The sequence below is a fragment of the Labeo rohita genome, chromosome 22 (genome assembly GCF_022985175.1).
Source record: "Labeo rohita strain BAU-BD-2019 chromosome 22, IGBB_LRoh.1.0, whole genome shotgun sequence".
NCBI lineage: Eukaryota > Metazoa > Chordata > Actinopteri > Cypriniformes > Cyprinidae > Labeo > Labeo rohita.
The window spans coordinates 26,088,087-26,111,266 of record NC_066890.1 but is presented as its reverse complement, the minus strand read 5'-3'; the positions used below and the strand labels follow the sequence as shown (position 1 = coordinate 26,111,266).

Below are 23,180 nucleotides of genomic sequence, written 5' to 3'. Positions count from 1 at the left end.
AGGCCTTTCAAAAAATAATCATGGACATAGAGAGTAAGCAGATGAGCCGAAGGGTGCAGAACCTCTCTTCAAAGCTGCAGAAGTACATTTGTTTCTTATGACCCAGCTACAATGTTCTGCTGATGGTAAATTTCTTTGAAGATGTTGGACTGTATAAAGCCTTCTATACAAAGTTAACTGTACTACTGTTTACTAAACCTGATTTGTTTTATCTTGGTTAAGTTGTGTTTTATCTAGGGTTAGTTAAATAGTTTACCCAAAAATGAAAATTCTTACATTGTTTACTCATCCTTAAGCTATTCAAGTATTTAGCGTTAATTCAATTTGGTTCAGAGACAATTTATGACACTTATGAGATAAGTTTCATTTTGGGGTAAACTATTCCATGAAGGTGAAAAGACTTTTTTTTTTTCTCTCTACCATTGGCTAATTTGGTAGGTGTTTTATTAAAAGTGTTTGGTTTTACACTGCCCATTTTAAACCAGTTTTTGGGCCAAACTTGTTTTAACTTCAGAATAATTCTAAAGGTTTGATTGTATAGTCAGTTCTAAGTGACTGTTCATGGAAAGATACCATGTTTCTCTTTGAAACCATAACTAATTCTTATGGTGAATTTACATTGTATCCAGTGTGTCTATGTATATGGATACTAAAACTGTTATACAGTATGTTTTTATAACAATACTATACACACTGTAGAAATTGATGACAAAAATTGTCAAGTTTATGATGTTTACATTGTTAGACAGTGTGTACTGGTATGAGGATACTGTACACATTGTAAAAAAATTGTATTATGACAAAATAAATTGTCAAAAGTTTGATGCTTGAAGTCATTCATTTTAGATGATTACACATTCTGAAAGTACATACATTTCTTTATATTACATTATTTTAAGTTGTATTTGGTTGGATATTTGGTTAGATGTAAAGTAAAAAAATTAAGTTAATACAAAGAGAAAACATTCTGACAAAGTATAATTTGAGATTTTATTAAACTTGAAAACTTTATTTGATTCAAAGATACTTTTTTTGCTTTGGCTAAGTAATGGATAGTTTATTCTTTTCAAAGTAAAAATTTAAAGTTGATAGAAAGTAAAGTAATTAGATGTAACAAGTTGATGCAAAATTTTTACTTTGATCCAATGAAACACTTTTTTCAGTGCATGTAATAAGAGTTTGAGAGGCTCACCCTTACAAACTGTTTTCTCCCATGTACCATTGATGCATTTTATGAAGCCTGGAGTTGATATGAATCCTGGATCACATTCAAATTCTGTTGTATTTCCATCACGAAAGGTGTGTTTGGTTTGCTTCACTTTGCAACACTGGGAAGAGCACCACATTCTTCCTCCCCTATAAAGGCAGACACATTTCAGTACACTATTTTTCATTAAACACCTGAGACTGACAATATTAAAACTCACGGATGCAATGAGGTTCATCAGACCATGATCCTTTGCTGCATGTCACTGAATCCCACCATTTCCCACTGAATGGTTTATAACCCGTGTTGCAGGAGTAAAAGATTTTTTTCTTGTTGGATGGATGCTTGTATATGAACCCATTTTTCACAGAAGGATCAGGGCAAAGTTCTTATGAGGAAAAGGTTTCAAAACTATTTTAAAAATTCTGGCTTCATATGTTGTTGAGCTATGACTATGTAGATATAATAATGGAAATTTAAAAAAGTTGTTCTATCAGTAACAGTTAACTGTAACATACCAGTGCATTCCTGTATGCCTGTCCAGTGAGCCTGGAAATCACAGGTGATTTGTACAGGCTGCTCTGGTTCAAATCCAGGAAGACATTTATATAGTATTCTTGAATTGATTTGATATTTTGATTTCGAGCCCCCACAATCTCTGCATTTGGGATGTTGGGTGCTGCACACATTTCTGTAAAACAATCATCCGTCATACAAATGACTATTCATATTCTATGAAGAATCATTGGCATATATTGTGAGATTTAATAGCAGAACATACTAGCACACAGTGGGTTTGGTGTCCATCCGTCTTCTGTACATGTGGCCTCTGCTGCCATTTTCTCATACCCAACCTCGCAATTGTAATATTGTTTTGTTCCCAGTTTCATATCTGCTCTAAAGTAATATTCTGGGTAAGACACATGCTGGTCACGTGGAACTTGACATCTAATCTCTGAAACAAGATTCACATGCTTTTAGTAACATGTAGTGAGTTCATCACCAAATCCAGAAGTGTTTCTCTATAATCTTACCTTGACAAACAGGCTCACTGTCCCACCGCCCGTTATATTGGCATGTAAATGATTTACTGGTTTCTTTTGTACCAAACAAAGATTCACATAAAATGTACTCACCCCCTTGTCATCCAAGATGTTCATGTCTTTCTTTCTTCAGTCATAGGATATCCAGTGGAAAACATTTCAGCATTTCTCTCCATGGACTGCTGTGGTGCCCCGAGTTTGAACTTCCAAAATGCAGTTTAAATGCAGCTTCAAACGATCCCAAATACAGTTGTAAGCGATTCCAGCCAAATAAGGGTCTTATCTAGCGAAATGATCGGTTATTTTCATAAAAATAATACAATTTATATACTTTTTAATGTCAAATGTTCGTCTTGTCTTACTCTGCATGGACTGTTTTTTGTTTTTTTTTCCAGTTCATGACAGTTGGGGTATGTCAAAAAACTCCCATCTCCCTCAACTTCAAAATTGTCCTATATCGCTGTTTTACCTTTTTTGTTAATGGTTTTTGATCTTCTTTGCATGTTTACTTTGCAAAGACTTCTGCAGCACTATAGGATGATTTTGAAATTATTTTTGAAGTTGTGGATCTTCCTCAGCTGGAATTGTTTACAACTGCATTTGTGATCGTTTGAAGCCGCATTTAAATTGCATTTTGGAAGCTCAAAATCAGGGCACCATATCAGTCCAATATATATGGACAAAAATGCAGAAATGTTTTCCTCAAAAAAACATAATTTCTTTACGACTGAAGAAAGAAAGACATGAACATCTTGGATGACAAGGGGGTGAGTACATTATATGTGAATCTTTGTTTTGGAAGTGGACTTCTCCTTTAAGATTCTGCAGAGTTTTTTGATGCATTAAAAAAAAAAAAAAAAAAGTGTCTTGTGTACATGTGGCCTCTTCTGCCATTTTCTCATATCTAGACTAGTAGTATTGTTTTGCTCCCAGTTTCATACCTGCCTTGAATTAATCATATGATCTATAAACATGGTGGTCACGTGGCACTTCATATCTAGTCTATGCAGTAACATGCAGTGAGTTCATCACCAAATCCAGAAGTGTTTCTCTATAATCTTACCTTGACAATCAGGCTCATAGTCCCACTGCCCGTTATTTTGGCATGTACATGATTTTTTGGTTTCTGTTGTGGAAAACAAGCTTTTTACAGAGCAGGTGATCTCCACACTTTCTCCAGCTCTGAAAATAGTTTTTCCCTCTGGCTTGATATTTTTCACTTCAGATGTGGTTGACTTAAGCACACAGGTTCCTTGTGTACAAGAAATTAAGCAGAATTATAGGTAAGAAATGAGGCATCAAAAATATGTGACACTAGATTTAAATTTTTTGTCTTTTGCAGGAAGCAAATAATTTTGGCTATTTTTGATTTAAAAAAAAAAAACATTCAGCAGTTATTAGCTTTTGTTGTTGTAATAATGTCACACAAGTTGCATGTGAGTGCTGTTGTTGTTATTATTATTATTATTATTATTATTATAGCATTAATTATTAACTGATTTAATTTGTAGTCTTTCTGGGCTTTTTTTTTTTATTTATTTATTTATTTATTTTTTAATGACATATTGACTTATTACTTTCTTACTTCCCGGCCTTCCTATACTTCATAATTCTGTGTAATAGAAATACTAAAATTAGTTTTTTGTTTTGCTAATAAGTGATTCCCTGCTGTCATCTACTGTTAATAATGGTCATTTCATGCCATTTTTATTTATAAGCAGTGTTGGGGGTAATACATTACAAAATAACACAAGTTACATAATCAGATTACTTTTTTCAAGTAACACATTACTTTTTGATATACAAGAAAATATCTGAGTTACTTTTTCAAATAAGTAACACCAGTTACTTTGTTTCCTATTTATTGACTGACAAGTCTCCTGTCCTCATGTTGAGAGAAATCAGGAGTAAATGCAGAGGCAAACCTGCAATAATTAAATATGTTAAATATTTAATGTATTTATTTAACAAATGTTTTTCCTGACCATTGTATTTTATTCTAAGTTAAAACATTTTATTAACAAATGTTTTTGCTTCAGCCTGACCATTATTGATCCAGTTAACACCTTAACATAATTAGTTACCAACCATACTAAAAAGTCTCCACCACGAGACAGAAATTCTCCACTCCATCTCCATGAACAAAAGTAAGAAAAGTATTGTACTGCACAACTGTAATTTAAAACTAAATCTTATGTTGTTGTTTTATTATTATTATGGTATTACTTTATTTTACGATCTCTTAACTAGTTGTTTATTAGCATATTATATATGCACATTACTAGAATATTAGCCATTTATTAGTACTAATTAAGCACATATTAACTTATTCTACATGACATTCTACATCCCTAATCCTATCTAATACCTAAACTTAACAACTACCTTACTAACTATTAATAAGCAGCAAATTAGGAATTTATTGAGGGAAAAGTCATAGTTAATAGTGAATAAGTGTTCCCTATTCTAAAGTGTTACCATTATTATTACCGGACATCTTTTTTTAAGATTTATTTTTGGCCTTTTTGCCTTTATTATGACAGGACAGATCATAGCTGACAGGAAGCGAAGTGGGACGGCGAGAAGGGGGCGGGATCGGGAAAGGTCCTCGAGCTGGGATTCGAACTCGGGATGCCCGTAGCGCAACGGCGCTGTGTGCCGGCGCACTGCCCACAAGGGGGGCACTAATTAAATCTTAAAACATATTAAAGATAAACTGGAAATGTTTATCATTACATTAGCATATCAGTCTAGTGCAGATGGACTAAAAGTGCTAAAACTCAAACTGTATTTTCATTGGGTTTTCAAAGTAAATTGATTTTGTAATTATTGTCATCACTACCACAAAATTATCTGGGCATTTAAAATTCCTTTTTTGTTTTTTCAAGTATCTAAATCGCTCTCTTGATTTTCGCCTACATAAGTAATATTTGAAAATCTGTAGGAAGTTTTAAAAGATTTTAAAAAATGTTGTCATCAACCAAAATCTCACCTTGACAAGTTGGTGTTTCTTCCCATGTTCCATTGCGGCAGAAAACCATACTTTTTCCACTGATTGAGAATGAGTTTCGACATACGTATGTTACACTTGATCCATCTACATAAAATTCTTCAGGTTCAGATGTTATGACTGCGTTTTCCACCTTTGTAGGAATGTCACAACGCGCATCCTCTGAAAAAAATTAAATGTATAGAAATTTGTGAACTCCAATAAGATTCCAATAGATTCTATTGTCCAGCCCACTGTATGCAGTCACTGCTCCACACAAACATGTAATAAGAGTTTGAGAGGCTCACCCTTACAAACTGGTTTCTCCCATGCACCATTGATGCATTTTATGAATCTTGGAGTTGATATGAATCCTGGATCACATTCAAATTCTGTTGTATCTCCATCATGAAAGGTGTGTTTGGTTTGCTTTAGTTTTCCATGGTGAACACTGGGAAGAGCACCACATTCTTCCTCCCCTATAAAGGCAGACACATTTCAGTACACTATTTTTCATTAAACACCTGAGACTGACAATATTAAAACTCACGGATGCAACGAGGTTCATCAGACCATGATCCTTTGCTGCATGTCACTGAATCCCACCATTTCCCACTGAATGGTTTATAACCCGTGTTGCAGGAGTAAAAGATTTTTTTCTTGTTGGATGGATGCTTGTATATGAACCCATTTTTCACAGAAGGATCAGGGCAAAGTTCTTGTGAGGAAAAGGTTTCAAAACTATTTTAAAAATTCTGACGTCATATGTTGTTGGGCTATGACTATGTAGATATATAATAATGTAAATTGGAAAAAGTTGTTTGATCTGTAACAGTTAACTGTAACATACCAGTGCATTCCTGTATGCCTGTCCAGTGAGCCTGGAAATTACAGGTGATTTGTACAGGCTGCTCTGGTTCAAATCCAGGAAGACATTTATATAGTATTCTTGAATTGGTTTGATATTTTGATTTCCAGCCCCCCACAATCTCTGCATTGGGGATGTTGGGTGCTGCACACATTTTTTCTGTAAAACAAACATGCATCATATCAATTTAGAATTCATCAATGCACACACATATAATAATTTGATTGGATATAAATAAATAAATAAATAAATAAAAATTGTTGCATCATGACATTTAATGGATTAGAGGCAAAATGACAGTAAACTGTGACATACCAGTGCATTTCTGAATGTCTGTCCATTGAGCCTGGGAATTACAAGTGATTTCTATAAGCTGCTCTGGTTCAAATCCATGATGACACTGATATTTTATTTTTGAATAGATTTGGTATTTTGATGTTCTTGTTTTGCCTTCCACAATCTCTGCATTTGGGATGTTGGGTGCTGCACACATTTCTGTAAAACAATCATCCGTCATACAAATAACTAATTCATATTGTATGAAGAATTATTGCATATATTGTGAGATTTAATAGCAGAACATACTTTCACACAGTGGTTTTGGTGTCCATCCGTCTTCTGTACATGTGGCCACTTCTGCCATTTTCTCATACCCAGCCTCGCAATTGTAATATTGTTTTGTTCCCAATTTCATATCTGCTCTGAAGTAATAGTAACCAGGGTAATCACATGCTGGTCACGTGGAACTTCACATCTAATCTCTGAAACAAGATTCACATGCTTTTAGTAACATGCAGTGAGTTCATCACCAAATCCAGAAGTGTTTCTCTATAATCTTACCTTGACAAACAGGCTCACTGTCATATTGGCATGTAAATGATTTCTGGTTTCTTTTGTACCAAAGAACCAGTATTTTTCAGAGCAGGTGATCTCCACACTTTCTCCAGCTCTAAAAATAGTTTTCCCTCTGGGATGATCTTTTTTATTCCAAATGTGGTTGACAGCTCACAGTTACTTCTGTACAGACATAATTATGCAGAACTAATTACAAGAAACCAAAAAATTACAAAATAAAGATTCAAATTTAGGCTATTTAATTTTTAAATTAAACCATTATTTTTATTTGAATTTTGGTTTAACAGCTTAATTTTATTAGTTTTTTGACACCACTGTTATTTTTTGCTTATTATGTAATAGCAGTTTTTAAATTACAATTTTATGGACAGGATTTTTATACTATTTGCCATATGAATTGTTTATTATGTAACAGTGGTGGATTACCATCACATTCTGGTTTAATAGTCCAGCCAAATTTAGCGCATCTGGGGATTTCCCTCTCTCTTCTTGAACCCTGGATTGCATTTGTATTTCAATATGGCATCTTTCTGGTATTCTGGCATTTGCTCAACAACTTGTCCATTTGGTATGTCAGGTGCTGTGCATGTTATACCTGTATGAAAAGTGAGAGAAACAAGAATAATTGAAGTGGTGCTTTAAATAAAACAGAAATCTGTGATCATTGGGTGAAGATACAGATAAACAAACAAAAAAAAAATAAAAAATGGAAATGAACCTTTGCACTTTGGAACAGAGTCACTCCATTTGCCTGTCTCTTTACAGTGAATCTCACTACTTCCAACTATCATTTTGTCTGAAGATGCACACTCAAAGTGAATAACATCGCCATAACTTCCCTCCTCTGTGTTGCCCGATGCAGTTACATCCCCATCTGTGTTAATGGCTGGACATTTCACCACTAAAGAAAGAAACTACAGAAATGAGTGAGATGACAGAAGTTTCATAATACACAAACTTACAAACATTGCAATAACACAGCCATTGCAACATAGATCTCTAACTGCAATTGCAATACTGCAGTGGGAAAAAAAAATAGAGAGATATATAAAGACTTTGATACTTAAAACTCAAGGTACATCTTCCATACTCAAGGTGTATATACACACTGATGTGTTCAACTGAAAGGTCTTTGAGTTTTGGCACATGCAGTGAATGAGTGTTTGAGTGCTTTCTTTTTTTTCCCCTTTTTGACATTTATAAAAAATATCAGACTAAACTGTTTTATGTTCTATTCATCAAAAATCCCAGAATGAGCAATAAGGTGTTAGATTTAGCATACAATTAAGCCTCAGGTGCTACAGTTAGGGTGACCACCCGTCTCGCTTTGCGTTGTACCGCACAGCATTTTCACCCCTTGTCCCGCAGGTCGCATATTGAGAAAATGTCCCGCATTTTCATCAGCCTGTTTGTTTTTTAATTATCATATTAAGAAAACGTCCATTCTTTTGCTTTTTTTAACAAACTTTTTGTTTTATCTTTTTGCCACGTAGTTTTCGCGCAAAAGATTTACGGACCTCATCAATTTAACCAATTTAAAAAAATCGAGGCAGCTTTCAGACGCCACTTTCTTCTTATTTTTATAGTTCGTTTGATGTGGTTTCTATGGCGTTATTTTAATGACAAATGTCTAGAGCGCATTATTGTAATGCAGGAGCGGGTAAAAATGTGCACACACAGGTGGATTCTCTTAACTTTCAATAAAAAAAAAAGACAAGCTTCCTCTCGCTTGCATGTGCATGCCCAGAAACATAAATCGGCGTATATGACAACGGATGTAAGCAGTATTTACATAGCATAACAGTAGAAAATGTATATCTCACACGTGTCCTGCAAAATCACATCTCTGTCCCGCAATAGATCTATTGTCAGGTGGTCACCCTACACTGTAAAAAATAAAAAAACACAATTTGTTGAGTCAGCTTAAATTAATTTGTTACCCTGCTGCCTTAAAATTTTAAGTTCAGTCAACTAAAATAAGTTTAGTCAACTTGAAATGTTAAGTTGTACTAAGTAACAACTTAGATATTTGTGTTTGCTAAACTTAGGTAACCCAGCTGCCTTAAAATTTTAAGCTGATTCAACTTAAATATCTAAGTTGTCACTTAGTATAATTTAACATTTCAAGTTGAATAAACTTTTTTTGAGTTGACTGAACTTAAAATTTTAAGGCAGCCAGGTTACAAATTATTTTAAGTTGACTCAACAAATTGTTTTTTACAGTGTAGGTACAGTAGCTTTGGACCAAAGGTTTAATTAAATTTTTATAAATTAAATAAAATTTTTAATTTGATCATGTTTTCATAGGTTGGATAGCAGAGCTAAAGGCTGAGCCTAAAAAATACATTCAGCAGAATCAAGAGAAGTTTCATAATATACAAGCTTACAAACATTGCGATAACACAGCAGTTGCGAAATAGATATGTAACTGCAATTGCAAAATTAAGCGTCATGTGCTACAGTAGCTTTGGATCAAGGGTTAGATAAACTTCATGAAAATTAAAGAAAATTATTAATTTGATCATGTTTTCATAGATTTGATAACATGGCTGAAGGCTGAACTTAAATAATACAGTCAGTTCTACAATAGTTGTTAAAATAGACAAAACATTATTTACTTGTGACAAGGTCCAACCGATGTCACTTGTTGGGTTTAAAGGATTTAAATTTATTTGGATTTAGCTTTTCACAATAGATGTCATTTCACAGCAGTTTTACAAAATGTATATTGTTATGTCTATAATGTCTTTGTGCTTTACCAAAAGCTATACTATAAGTATATTACTATAAGTTTCATGAATGGGTGATATGATGACATATAGTGATGACCTGATGCACAGGCCTGTTTGTTTGTGAGCAGATACTTCATGAAGCAACTGCACCACCAAGTGGCCCCTGTGAGAAGTTTGGATTCGTTTATAAAATATTGGATGACTGTACATTATTCCTCTTATTGCATGGCCATCTACATCTGGGTATTTATGTATTTATTTATTTATTTATTTATTGTTAGTTAAATATTCCTTTAAGCTTCCAATGTCATATAAAGTACCAAGTAGCCCAAATGATTTATGTGCATTATTCCAAGTCATTTGAAGTGAACACACTCAACACCATATAAGAAAGAGAAAAAAAGAAAAAAAAAACTGTACACAAACCACATTCGCCCTTTTGTCTCTCATCAAAGTTGTACACAAAGTATGTTTTGCCTTAATAAAATACAATGCTAAATACAACGTGACCAGTAATGTTGAACAAAAATCCACACCAAAGTCAGTCTAATTATTATTATTTTTTTTAATCAAAAAGTGTTGTTGAAATGTTCGCACAATTAAGAAATACAAAGAAATACAATTTCTGCAAGATAAAATAACATTTTATTTTTAAATTTGTAGCTGAAAGGAATTTAAAGTTGTGAGTATTGTCTCATTTTCAGAACCTGAATTAGTTATATGTTGATCTGTACAATTATCGATTTATTATTTATTTGGTTGTTTCTTTAGGTGATACATAAAATAAATGAAAATAAACTGGAGTGGTAATTAAGGTAACCCAATTTCGTTTTAAAAATGACTAATTTATTTTTATACTGTTTTACAAAAGGAGGTTTTGAGAGATTTTTGTTGATTGATTTTAGCTCACTTCTGCTACAAATTTGCTCCCATAATGTAATTAAGTATATTTACACGCACAATTGTTTACACACACCAAATTAAGACTACGGCATCCATTTTTCTGTGGTCAAGCCTTCGCCTGGAGACAGCCTTTCCCTTCTGTTGTCCTCCATAGCAGATGAAGAGCTGGTCTGAGTTCCTAAAGCTCTGCATACGGTCCACGCAGTGGCGTGCACTGACCTCTGGAGGGGCAGGGGTGAAACGGTGTTACAAGTGCATAGTCGTGGGCTGTGGGCGTGGGTGGGTGGTTTGTCCCCCTCGGTAAAAATTGTCGACATCAGTGTGCACACCACTGCATCCATGTATAAGCACAAGGCGCAAATGCAACAGGGGAGAGCAAGGGCGTGAGGGGAACCTTGGGCATGCGTTCAGGGTCGGGTTTCAGGATAATGTGAGTATAGGCCAGTCTGAATTCCAGGCACAATTTCTCGAACGGAAATGCCTGCAGGTATGCCTCTTAACGGAAGCCAGTGCAATCAATGAGCAGGTTCCACTTCAAAGCGGGGTCTGTCGCTGTTCACAGCTCCTGCATTAAACCTGGGTCAGAATTACCCTCGATCTACAGTGGGTACGGAAAGTATTCAGACCCCCTTAAATTTTTCACTCTTTGTTATATTGCAGCCATTTGCTAAAATCATTTAAGTTCATTTTTTTTTTCCTCATTAATGTACACACAGCACCCCATATTGACAGAAAAACAAATTTTTGACATTTTTGCAGATTTATTGAAAAAGAAAAACTGAAATATCACATGGTCCTAAGTATTCAGACCCTTTGCTGTGACACTCATATATTTAACTCAGGTGCTGTCCATTTCTTCTGATCATCCTTGAGATGGTTCTACACCTTCATTTGAGTCCAGCTGTGTTTGATTATACTGATTGGACTTGATTAGGAAAGCCACACACCTGTCTATATAAGACCTTACAGCTCACAGTGCATGTCAGAGCAAATGAGAATCATGAGGTCAAAGGAACTGCCTGAAGAGCTCAGAGACAGAATTGGGGCAAGGCACAGATCTGGCCAAGGTTACAAAAAAATTTCTGCTGCACTTAAGGTTCCTAAGAGCACAGTGGCCTCCATAATCCTTAAATGGAAGACGTTTGGGACGACCAGAACCCTTCCTAGAGCTGGCCGTCCGGCCAAACTGAGCTATCGGGGGAGAAGAGCCTTGGTGAGAGAGGTAAAGAAGAACCCAAAGATCACTGTGGCTGAGCTCCAGAGATGCAGTGGGGAGATGGGAGAAAGTTGTAGAAAGTCAACCATCACTGCAGCCCTCCACCAGTCGGGGCTTTATGGCAGAGTGGCCCGACGGAAGCCTCTCCTCATTGAAAGACACATGAAAGCCCGCATGGTGTTTGCTAAAAAACACCTGAAGGATGAGATGGTGAGAAATAAGATTCTCTGGTCTGATGAGACCAAGATAGAACTTTTTGGCCTTAATTCTAAGCGGTATGTGTGGAGAAAACCAGGCACTGCTCATCACCTGTCCAATACAGTCCCAACAGTGAAGCATGGTGGTGGCAGCATCATGCTGTGGGGGTGTTTTTCAGCTGCAGGGACAGGACGACTGGTTGCAATTGAGGGAAAGATGAATGCGGCCAAGTACAGGGATATCCTGGACGAAAACCTTCTCCAGAGTGCTCAGGACCTCAGACTGGGCCGAAGGTTTACCTTCCAACAAGATAATGACCCTAAGCACACAGCTAAAATAACGAAGGAGTGGCTTCACAACAGCTCTGTTCTTTAGTGACTGTTCTTGAATGACCCAGCCAGAGCCCTGACTTAAACCCAATTGAGCATCTCTGGAGAGACCTAAAAATGGCTGTCCACCAACGTTTACCATCCAACCTGACAGAACTGCAGAGGATCTGCAAGGAGGAATGGCGTGAAAAACTTGTTGCATCTTTCCCAAAAAGACTCATGGCTGTATTAAATCAAAAGGGTGCTTCTACTAAATACTGAGCAAAGGGTCTGAATACTTAGGACCATGTGATATTTCAGTTTTTCTTTTTTAATAAATCTGCAAAAATGTCAACAATTCTGTGTTTTTCTGTCAATATGGGGTGCTGTGTGTACATTAATGAGGAAAAAAATGAACTTAAATGATTTTAGCAAATGGCTGCAATATAACAAAGAGTGAAAAATTGAAGGGGGTCTGAATACTTTCCGTACCCACTGTGTATATGCTTGAATGCCTTGGCCTGATAGACCTGCAGAAAGGCCATGGCATGCAAGGTGCACGGTCAGCATGCGGCAACCTCAGGTGCCAATCATTTAGCCTTGAACATTCGGGAGACTGAGGAGGTCTCCACTCGAGCCCAATGATCATCTTCCCGCAATGAGACATGTCTCATCCACAAAAGCTCTATGTTTTCATATGTAATGTCCTCTCAAAGACATTCTGAGAAGCACAGACAAACACACACACATGAAGCACCCTCTAAAACTTAAGGTCACTTTAAAGTATTGGAAGTTCATATACTATGTATAACATTCTACATTCTAGTTAAATGAATTAACTTACCTTGACTTTGCACAAAGATAACAGAAAGCAGGAAACAGAAAAAACGAATTATTTGTACAGGAACTCTCATTTTCCGCTTACCTCATCAATACTTTTGTATTCTGATTTTGGTCTGTTTGTATGATGTGGAATCAAACAGTTAATCATTTACTAAAGGCAAAAGGTGGGCACTTTTAAATCAGACCACTGTGTGACAATGCACAAGGATATTCTGAGATTTATCTAATGTTCTCATTTGCCAGCTGAACACAGCAAATTACACAGATATTATCCCCTGTATCATGCAGTTCATTTTCATGGTTTCATTGTGAGTATTTCACAAGTGGGTCTAAATTTTGGGATGTGCATTGTAATATGCATAATATTTAAAATCAAGTCAATAAAATCAAATTGAAAAGAACAATGACATAGAAAATAATACATTGGCTTGACTTTGTGAACGACTTAATGAAAACCGCTAAAATACAAAGCTGATTTTTTTACAGAAACTCTAGTTTTGAATTCACTTAAGAAGTAACTTTTTGGTCTTTGTCTCTGAAACTCTTCCTTGCCTGCAGATCAACAAAAAGGCATTTCTTTTAACCCAAATCTCTCTGCGTACAAACAATTTTTTTTTCTGCAATTCACATTGGACAAACCAAAAGACAAGGTTGAGAGGTCAAACTACTTAAACAGGAAGCCAAAAAGTAAGTTACACAATAATGGTTTTTTTTTCATTGCTTTGCTCTACAGGTTAAATCTGCTGGATATTTTTTACTTTAAATTTAAAAAAGAAGAGTATATGATAAATTAATATATGATAAATCTGTCCACAGAGAGAACTAAAGAAAGAAACTACAGAAATTAGTGAGATGACAGAAGTTTCATAATATACAAGCTTACAAACGTTGCAGTAACACTTTTTGTTTTGTTTTGTTTTGTTTTTTTCTCGGGAAAAGCTGGACGTCATTTACTGGATATTACATTGTCGATTTTTGGTAAACGCTGATATGTTAAACTCAAAGGTCTTTAACTTTGTGTATAAATAGTTCTCATTTGTTTGCTGAGTTTTGACACATGCAATGAATAGGGTCAAAGTGTTTGAGTGTTTTCTTTTTTCCCCTTTTTGACATTTATACAAAATGTCAAAGTAAATATTTAACCTAAAAAATACAATCAACAGAATCAAGAAAAGTTTCATAATATACAAGCTTACAAACTTTGCGATAACACGGCCATTGCAAAATAGATATGTAACTGCAATTGCAAAATTAAGCATCATGTGCTACAGTAGCTTTGGAACAAGGGTTTAATAAACTTCATGAAAATAAAGAAAACGATTAATTTGATCATGTTTTCACAGATTTGATAACAGGGCTGAAGGCTGAACTTAATACAGTCAGTTCTACAATAGTTGTTAAAATAGACAAAACATTATTTACTTGTGACAACTTCAAGCTGTAGAAAAGGTCCAACTGATGTCACTTGTTGGGTTTAAAGGATTTAAATTTATTTGGATTTAGCTTTTCACAATAGATGTCATTTCAAAGAAGTTTTACAAAATGTATATTGTTATGTCTATAATGTTTTTGTGCTTTACCATTAAGTAAGTTTCATGAATGGGTGATATGATGATTATAGTGATAACGTGATGCACAGGCCTGTTTGTTTGTGAGCAGATACTTCATGAAGCGACTGCACCACCAAGTGGCCCCTGTGAGAAGTTTGGATTCGTTTATAAAATATTGGATGACTGTACATTATTCCTCTTATTGCATGGCCATCTACATCTGGGTATTTATTTATTTATTTATTGTTAGTTAAATATTCCTTTAAGCTTCCAATGTCATATAAAGTACCAAGTAGCCCAAATGATTTATGTGCATTATTCCAAGTCATTTGAAGTGAATGCACTCAACACCATATAAGAAAGAGAAAAAACTGTACTCAAACCACATTGGATCTTTTATCTCTCATCAAAGTTGTGCACAAAATATGTTTTGCCTTAATAAACTACAATTGTAAATACGTGAGCAATATGTTGAACAAAAATCCACACCAAAGTCAGTGTAATTATTATCATTTTTTTTTAATCAAAAAGTGTTGTTGAAATGTTCACACAATTAAGAAAGACAAAGAAATACAATTTCTGCAAGACAATATAACATTTTATTTTTAAATTTGTAGCTGAATGGAATTTATGTACAATTTTGTGTGTATGCATACTTAATTATATTATGAGAGCAAAATTTGTAGCAGAAGTGAGTTAAACCTGAGAAAAAGGTTTTCTCTTGAAACCTTCTTTTAGGGATGTCCTTTTTTGTAAAACGGTAAGTAAATTTGTCATTTTTAAAACTGAATTGGGTTACCTCAGTTACAACTCCAGTTTATTTTCATTGATTTTGTGTATCACCTAAAGAAACAACCAAATAAATAATAAATTAATAACTCTACAGATCAACATATGACTGAATTAGGTTCTGAAAATGAGACAATACTCACAACTTTTGTCAATCTGTAGATTCCCATTGGAGCACGACACGTCCACATGCGCTTTCATCTCACTTCCAGTATTCCATCCGGCTTTACAGTTAAGTCTGTACTTGTCACCATGCTTTATAAAAACCTTTTCTGTAGGAAGCTTTAGATTGTACTGCTCGACAATGTCATCAATTTCACAAGGTCCTATGACAGAGACAAACAAAACATTAAAAACAGTACAAAACAATTATGAATTAAAATGACAAAAATGACTCACTCAGACATTTCGGAGGAGTCTCCCATTTCCCATCCACACACTTATAAACTGGTCCTGTTGCTTGGTAAGCACATAGTAAGGCTGGCAAGTGTAAGATACTGCTGTGGTCACATTATCTTTTGTACTGACGGTGTTGAAGTCTCCATTTTCAAGATACGGAGGAGGAGAACAGATCTGACCTAAACAAATAACAGTACCACATTTACATTTAGATCCATTACCCTTACGAAAAAGAAGTTAATTCAAGTGTGCTATTAGTGTACTTCTTTTAAACTGAAAACAGGAAAGTATATGTTCAGTCTACCTTTTATGTACTTCTCAGAAATGTGTTTTATATCAGAAAATGACATTTAAGTATACTTAGGGAAAAGTCTAAATATACTATACTTATACTAAATACACTATACAAATATACTATCAGGGCTATACTTGTGCTCTGAGAATCCGTGTTGTCATTTTTATACATGAGAGATGCTAATACACATCTTCTGTACAGAAGTGAAGAAGAAACCAAAACTGATGCTTCAACACTGTAAAAAGTGCAAATACATATTTTCCATTTTACGAAACAGTCTCAAATAGTAAAAAATGCTATTTTCTTGAAACTATATAAAAACCCTTGTCAGACCAACAAAATTACCCCAAATGCTGTCCCAATTTGTCAAACACAGTTGTCTGAACAAAGAATTCCATACTGTTGAAATTTTAAGGCTTTGTAAGTTAATAAATAAATAAATAAATGTTCCAGTTACTGTTATAGGATTATTGTTTTGCTGTTTTCTGACTTCATTTAAACTTTTTTTGTTGTCGTTTTGTCATTATTGTTAGTTATTTGTTGTACTGTGATGTAAAGACCTCATCTTTTTAAGATTTGCTGTTCGCCACCGTTCTTGAGGGTTATGTATCTAGTTTTGAGGCCTAGATTCTTTAGTTTTGTAAAATGCTTTACAAAGACGGCACTGTCTACATATTAGACTAATTTATTTATAATGATTTGTATGTTCAGATATTCATATAACAAAATATATACAAATTAATACCTAAATAGGGACATAGTAGTATACTTGAAGTATGATTTAAAGTTACTTTAAGTATAAAAAAAGTGACGAAAAAGTGAGTATGTGTAAACTTGCAGTATAAAACTACTAAACTAGTCATTTACTGAGACTATACTTCAAAGTGCACTAAAATGCATAAAAAAGTATTTAATTAGTAAACTATCGGTATACCTATAAGTTCACTTTTAGTATACTTGCCGTACAAACTGAAAACTACTGTTTACTACTTAGTTACTATACTTTTATATACTAGAAAGTGGGCCAATTTAGTCCCAAGGAGTATTAAAATAGTACACTTAAAAGTATACTACTAGTACACTGATATTTGTATACTTACTACATAAAGTATACATAAAAATATACTTGAACTTTACTGAAGTATTCTTAATAAAATGAACTTGAAGTACACTTCTTTTTGTTAAGAAAAAATGCAACATTTTAGAGTCCTGCCCTAGTCAGAAATTGTATGTGAATGGCCTCTCAAGTTGCATTTATGACTGGGAAACTCAGAGACAACTGTGATACTCGGGTGGCAAATTTAAAACATGGTAGAGAGAAGCAACATAGCTGTAGTACTGTAAAGTTTTATCCATTTTCCCCACATCATCTGCATTGCTCTCTCTTGCCATTACAGTCATGTACATTTAAATACATACACTGTGTACAGAATTATTAGGCATGTTGTGGTTTGGAATTGGTAAAATGTGCTTGGTAAAAAAAATATGACCAGATTATCAACATGCTTAATAATTCTGCACACAGTGTATAGATAACTGTCACATATTGTATGCACTGAACAAACTGAAAAAATCATCAGCAAGATGAATCTCTAAACAGTTCATGTTAATATGGTTACCAATGAATGTAATTCTACATCTTATACAAAAAAAACCCTGCTGGATATTGACTAAATATCATCTATACCATTTGGATTTGATAAGATTTTCCCTGTGCTGCGTGAATGTTTCTGTGTCTCAGATCTTTCTGCGTTACCTTAAAACAGCGATTAAACTGACTGGAATATGAATACAAGATGTCCTGGCGACTCACTTGTGCAGTCATACGTTCCGTTCCATCTTCCGTTTTGACACATTAAAGCTCCGCTTGGAACTTTATTGTATGGTTTTTTGCATGTGTACTTCAGTGTCTCAAAGTTGCTGTACATAGCTTTCTCATCTAACAATGTCACAAGTCGCAAGTTCTTTGTTGGTTTGGGACACTGAACCGTTCCTAGAAGAACAATTCAATGCAAAATATATTACATTTAAAATTCAGATTTATAGAAACACGTAACACATAATAGTATCAACTGAAAGTTGGTGGAATATGTCAGTACCTCCACAATGTGGATATGGGTAATTCCACCTCCCATCTGGCTGGCATTCAACTGCACGTTGACCATAAAACCTCATATTGTCATCAGTGCATTGGAAAACTAAGATATGTCCAGGTTTATAAGGTGAAGCAATGCTCGGATGTCCAAATAAAATTTTTATATTTTTGAGGTCTTGCTCCTCACAGGTTCCATCTGTGTTTAAGAAGAACATTTATTTTGGAGTACTCAACAATAATCCTTTTTTTTTTTTTTTTTTTGTATGCTAATATAAAATTGAAATGATGTGCGCTTAGTTGCACAAGTATATTAGTTATTTAACTATGGCTTGGAACATAGATAATCCAGTCAGATGTACAGCATGTTGCATCTTACAAGTTACAAGGTCTATAAAGACTTAAGATGCAATCAAATCAAATCAAGCTGTACCATACCACTGCATTGCTGTATGCCTGTCCACTGGCCCTCGGAATCACAAGTGATTTGTACAGGCTGCTCTGGTTCATATCCAGGATGACATTTATATTCTATTCTTGATGAGATTTTGTACTCTTGCTTCTGACCTCCTACTATCTGTGCATTTGGGATTCTTGGTGGGCCACACTTAATTTCTAGAAAACAAACATTTGCATAATCATATAATTCATAATATGTGACTTGATGAGATTTTAATACTCCTGTGCAGAACATACCAGCACACAGTGGTTTGGGTGTCCATCCGTCTCGTGTACATGTGGCCTTTTCTGCTGTTTTGTTATATCCAGATTCACAACCGTAAGATCGTTTTGCTCCCAAATTATGATTTTCTTTAAAGTAAAACTTTGGGAGATACACATGCTGGTCAAGTGGAACTTCACATCTAATCTCTGAAACAAGATTCACATGCTTTTGATAACATCCAATGAATTCAGAAGCAAATCCTGAAGTGTTTCTCAACAATCTTACCCTGACAAGTAGGCTTGTAATCCCACTTGCCATTTTTTGTGCATGTAAATATTTCCTGTTTTTGAAAGATCTGGGAGCAGATAATTCCCACCGTTTCTCCAGCTTTGAAAGTTGTTTTTCCCCATGGAATGGTTCTTACTACTTCAGGTTCAGTTATGTTAAGCTGACAAGTTACTGTAAAGACATAATAATACCAAAATAATTTTAAATAAACGTCAAGTATGTCCAAAATTGTTGTAAAACTGTGATAAAACTTTGTGTATGTTCGGATTGTATTCATACTACACAAGCGTTTCCAGTATTAGTTATGCTGGGCTCTGAGCATTTGAAATAAATTCTGACCCTTACATAAATCAAGAAACTGTGGTATTAACCTATGCACTGGGGAACAGGCCCGCTCCAAACACCGTTCTCCGTACAATGAATGACACTACTTCCGTCTAGCTTTTTGTCAGAAGATACACACTCAAAGTGAATAACTTCACCGTAAGTTCCTTCCTTTGTGTTGCCCAATGCAATTACATCTTCATCTGTGTGAATCACAGGGCATCTCACCTCTGTGAAATAAATAAACTGATTTAGGTGGGGTTTCCTGATAAATCGCTCTCCATCAAATGGTATTTTAACAATAGTGCAATGCCTGTTTCCCAAACCAGCATGTAGACCAATCACTATTAAGTACAACACAAGCACTTTGTTAATGTTTTTTTTACTGATTTCTTTAGAGGTTTATATATAACTTATGTTCAGCTGTTAATTTTAATAGTTACTTTTTAAGTATTTTCAATTTTTCGAGTCACGGACATTGAGATTTACTTTAAATTTCACCAAGCTGATTACTCACTTAAAACTCCCACAGATCATGTTTTCAGGCCATTTCAAGTCTTGAAATTTTGAAGTAGCAAAGTGGTTATATCTAAGTGTGTGTGTTTTTACTTACTTTTTAAATTTAGTCTTCCCATTAACACTATTATATTGTTCATTCAGATTGATTTGTGAAAGCACACAAACACAAGAGGCGGGATATTTTTATTGATTATAACCAGTCATATCCAATTATATCGCAATGGAGGCATTGCCTCCTCTCATGTGACTTTCCTCCGTTCATTCTCAGTTTTCTCAAAAAACCCCCCACCAAACTCACCGCATGCTTTAGGGGGTCTGTTAAAACTCAATGGGCTCAGGGGAGGCGAGAGAGATGCGGACTCCTGCTGTAACTTTACCTGCTGTGGTCGCTGTTGGGCCATGTTTCTTTAGAAAAACAAGAGATGCATACACTTTTTAAAGTTGTATTTTGTAAAGGAGAAGTTCACTTCCAGAACAAAAATTTACAGATAATTTGCTCACCCCCTTGTCATCCAAGATGTTCATGTCTTTCTTTCTGTCGTAAAGAAATTATGTTGTTTGAGGAAAACCTTTCAGGATTTTTCTCCATATAATGGACTGCTATGGTGCCCCGAGTTTGAACTTCCAAAATGCAGTTTAAATGCGGCTTCAAATGATCCCAAATGCGGTTGTAAATGATCCCAGCGGAGGAAGGGTCTTATCTAGCGAAACGATTGGTTATTTTCATTAAAAAAAAATACAATTTAAATACGTTTTAATGTCAAACGCTCATCTTGTCTTGCTCTGCCTGAACTCTGTGTATTCTGGACAGTTAGGGTATGTCGAAAAACTCCAATGGTATTTTCTCCCTCAACTTTAAAAATCATTTCAAAATCATCCTACATCACTGCAGACGTTCTGACCCAGTCTTTGCAAAGTGAACATGTGAAGAAAATCAAGCACCCTTAACCTAAAAGGTAAAACAGCGATATAGGACGATTTTAAAGTTGAGGGCGAACATGAGATGGGAGTTTTTCGACATACCCTAACTGTCATGAACCGGAAAAAAACAGAGTTCAGGCAGAGCAAGACAAGATGAGCGTTTGACATTAAAAAGTATAGAAATTGTATTATTTTTATAAAAAATAACGTTTCGCTAGATAAGACCCTTCTGGATCAAACTGCATTTTGGAAGTTCAAACTCGGGGCACCATAGCAGTCCATTATATGGAGAAAAATCCTGAAATGTTTTCCTCAAAAAACATAATTTCTTTACAACTGAAGAAAGAAAGACATGAACATCTTGGATGACAAGGGGGTGAGTACATTATCTGTACATTTTTGTTCTGGAAGTGGACTTCTCCTTAATATTCACGTTGTTTTATTTTTGTACTATAAATTTTGAGGCGGCACTGCCTCCTCGGAGGAAGAGATAACATATATGCTACTCTGTTTTGGGAAACTTGGCAACCCCTGTGGTGCTGTAAGTGACATTGGCAGCTCTTTTGTCACCAATTCAGACACGCCCCCTATTTATACAGCCCCCACTGTTTTGGCGCAACCAAGGTAGGCTATATTTACCTGTCAAGTTAGATGTAGGAGCAAATCAAGCTTTCAAATGCTTTGGAGCTTTCGACTTCCTTCAGCATTGAAAAAGCTCTAGCAATGCTCAATGTCCATTGTTTGTGAATATTTCACATAGTCCAAATTCACCAAAGTTGATCTGTCCAATAAAATATGGAGTGCCAGCTGTGAATGCGCAAAATGATTGAAGCCTTCAGGTTGGCTAAACAACATTTTATGTTCTACATAGACTAGGCTGTCTCCAATTTCTCAGGACAGTTATGTCAGTGATATCTTTCTGACATTAGAATTGTTTTCTGCATTCTATGCTATATATATAAAACATCACTTACAGCACCTTTATGTATCAAATGCAAACAGATTTTCAAGAAATCATACCCTCACAAACAGGGACAGAATTATCCCACCCTTTGATTCTACACTGACGCCGACTGATTCTGCTTGTCATTTCGTACCTACAAACACAAAGTTTTTAAGCAGTGTGAACTTGAAGAAGACATATTTGAACTTTATGAATTAGCAAAGAGAACATAGGGAAGCAAATGAAATGCTTTACCCTGTCTTGCAAGTATACTCCACTGTTGCTCCATAAATATAATCTTTCCCCTCTATAAGTTTAAAATCACCGTTTGGTGTTTCTCCAGGGTGACCACATTTTTTTCTCTACAAAAAGCAAACGAGCGTAAAACGGGTGATGAGTGCAAATCTTCTCAAGTGCAAGTTTTAATTAAATTACAAAAAAATGATGTGGTCATATTGACAATTTTCTTACTTGAGCATCTTTGTGCAATGAACGTCAGCCATTGTCCTTTTTTACACTTTAACTTATAAAAGCCGATATAACCTGTCATGCATTTCAAGTTTACTGTGACACCATCAGAAACATTCGCAACTGGTTCTGTGTTTTCATACGTAATGTCCTCTCCGAGACATTCTGAGAAGCACAAACAAATGCACACACAAAGCAGTAGCCAACACTTTCTAAAACCACTTAAGGCCATTAAAAAGTGTTGGAAGTGCATGTAATATATATATAGCATTCTACATATGAAAATTCTAAAACTCACCTTGACCTTGCACAAAGGTAACAGAAAAAAGAAAACAGAAAAAAATGATGATTTCTACAGGAACTCTCATTTTCAGCTCACCTCACAAACTGACTTGAGATTTAGTTTGTATGATGGGGGAATCAATAAGTTAATAATTTCCCAAAGTCAAATGGAGGACGCTTTTATACCAGACCACTTTGTAGCCGCCCACGAGGATATTTCATTTAAAAGAAAATAAAGTTTTATCTGGTGTTTACGTCTGTCAGTTTGGCACACCAAAAGACTCGTAAAGAGAAGTCAAACTTCCTGATACACACTTTCATCTCACACAATAACAGGAAAGAACAAAGGACAAGTTCCAAAATATCTCCTGTCTTCTCTCTCTGTTTTCTTGTTTAATTTGGTAAAGGCACCAAAACGTATTGTAAGAAAAAAACTGATATTCACGTTTGAGCGGGTGATGCAACCAGATCAAAGTTTATTCAG

At 35.1% G+C, this 23,180-nt stretch overlaps 1 protein-coding gene and 1 pseudogene across 1 annotated transcript; both read right to left on the bottom strand.

Moving 5' to 3' along the window:
• Nucleotides 1–1,197: 1,197 nt before the first annotated feature.
• Nucleotides 1,198–6,817, bottom strand: LOC127153146 (complement factor H-related protein 1). The gene is made up of 5 exons (XM_051094100.1): nt 6,693–6,817; nt 6,423–6,602; nt 6,090–6,266; nt 1,428–1,595; nt 1,198–1,356 (listed from the first exon to the last, which is right to left on the bottom strand). The coding sequence occupies exons 1-5, from the start codon at nt 6,799–6,801 to the stop codon at nt 1,316–1,318; spliced, it is 675 nt and encodes a 224-aa protein (XP_050950057.1). The 5' UTR covers nt 6,802–6,817; the 3' UTR covers nt 1,198–1,315.
• An 8,395-nt stretch (nt 6,818–15,212) lies between these two features.
• On the bottom strand, nt 15,213–22,857 carry LOC127153147 (complement factor H-like; annotated as a pseudogene).
• Between the last annotated feature and the right edge of the window lie 323 nt (nt 22,858–23,180).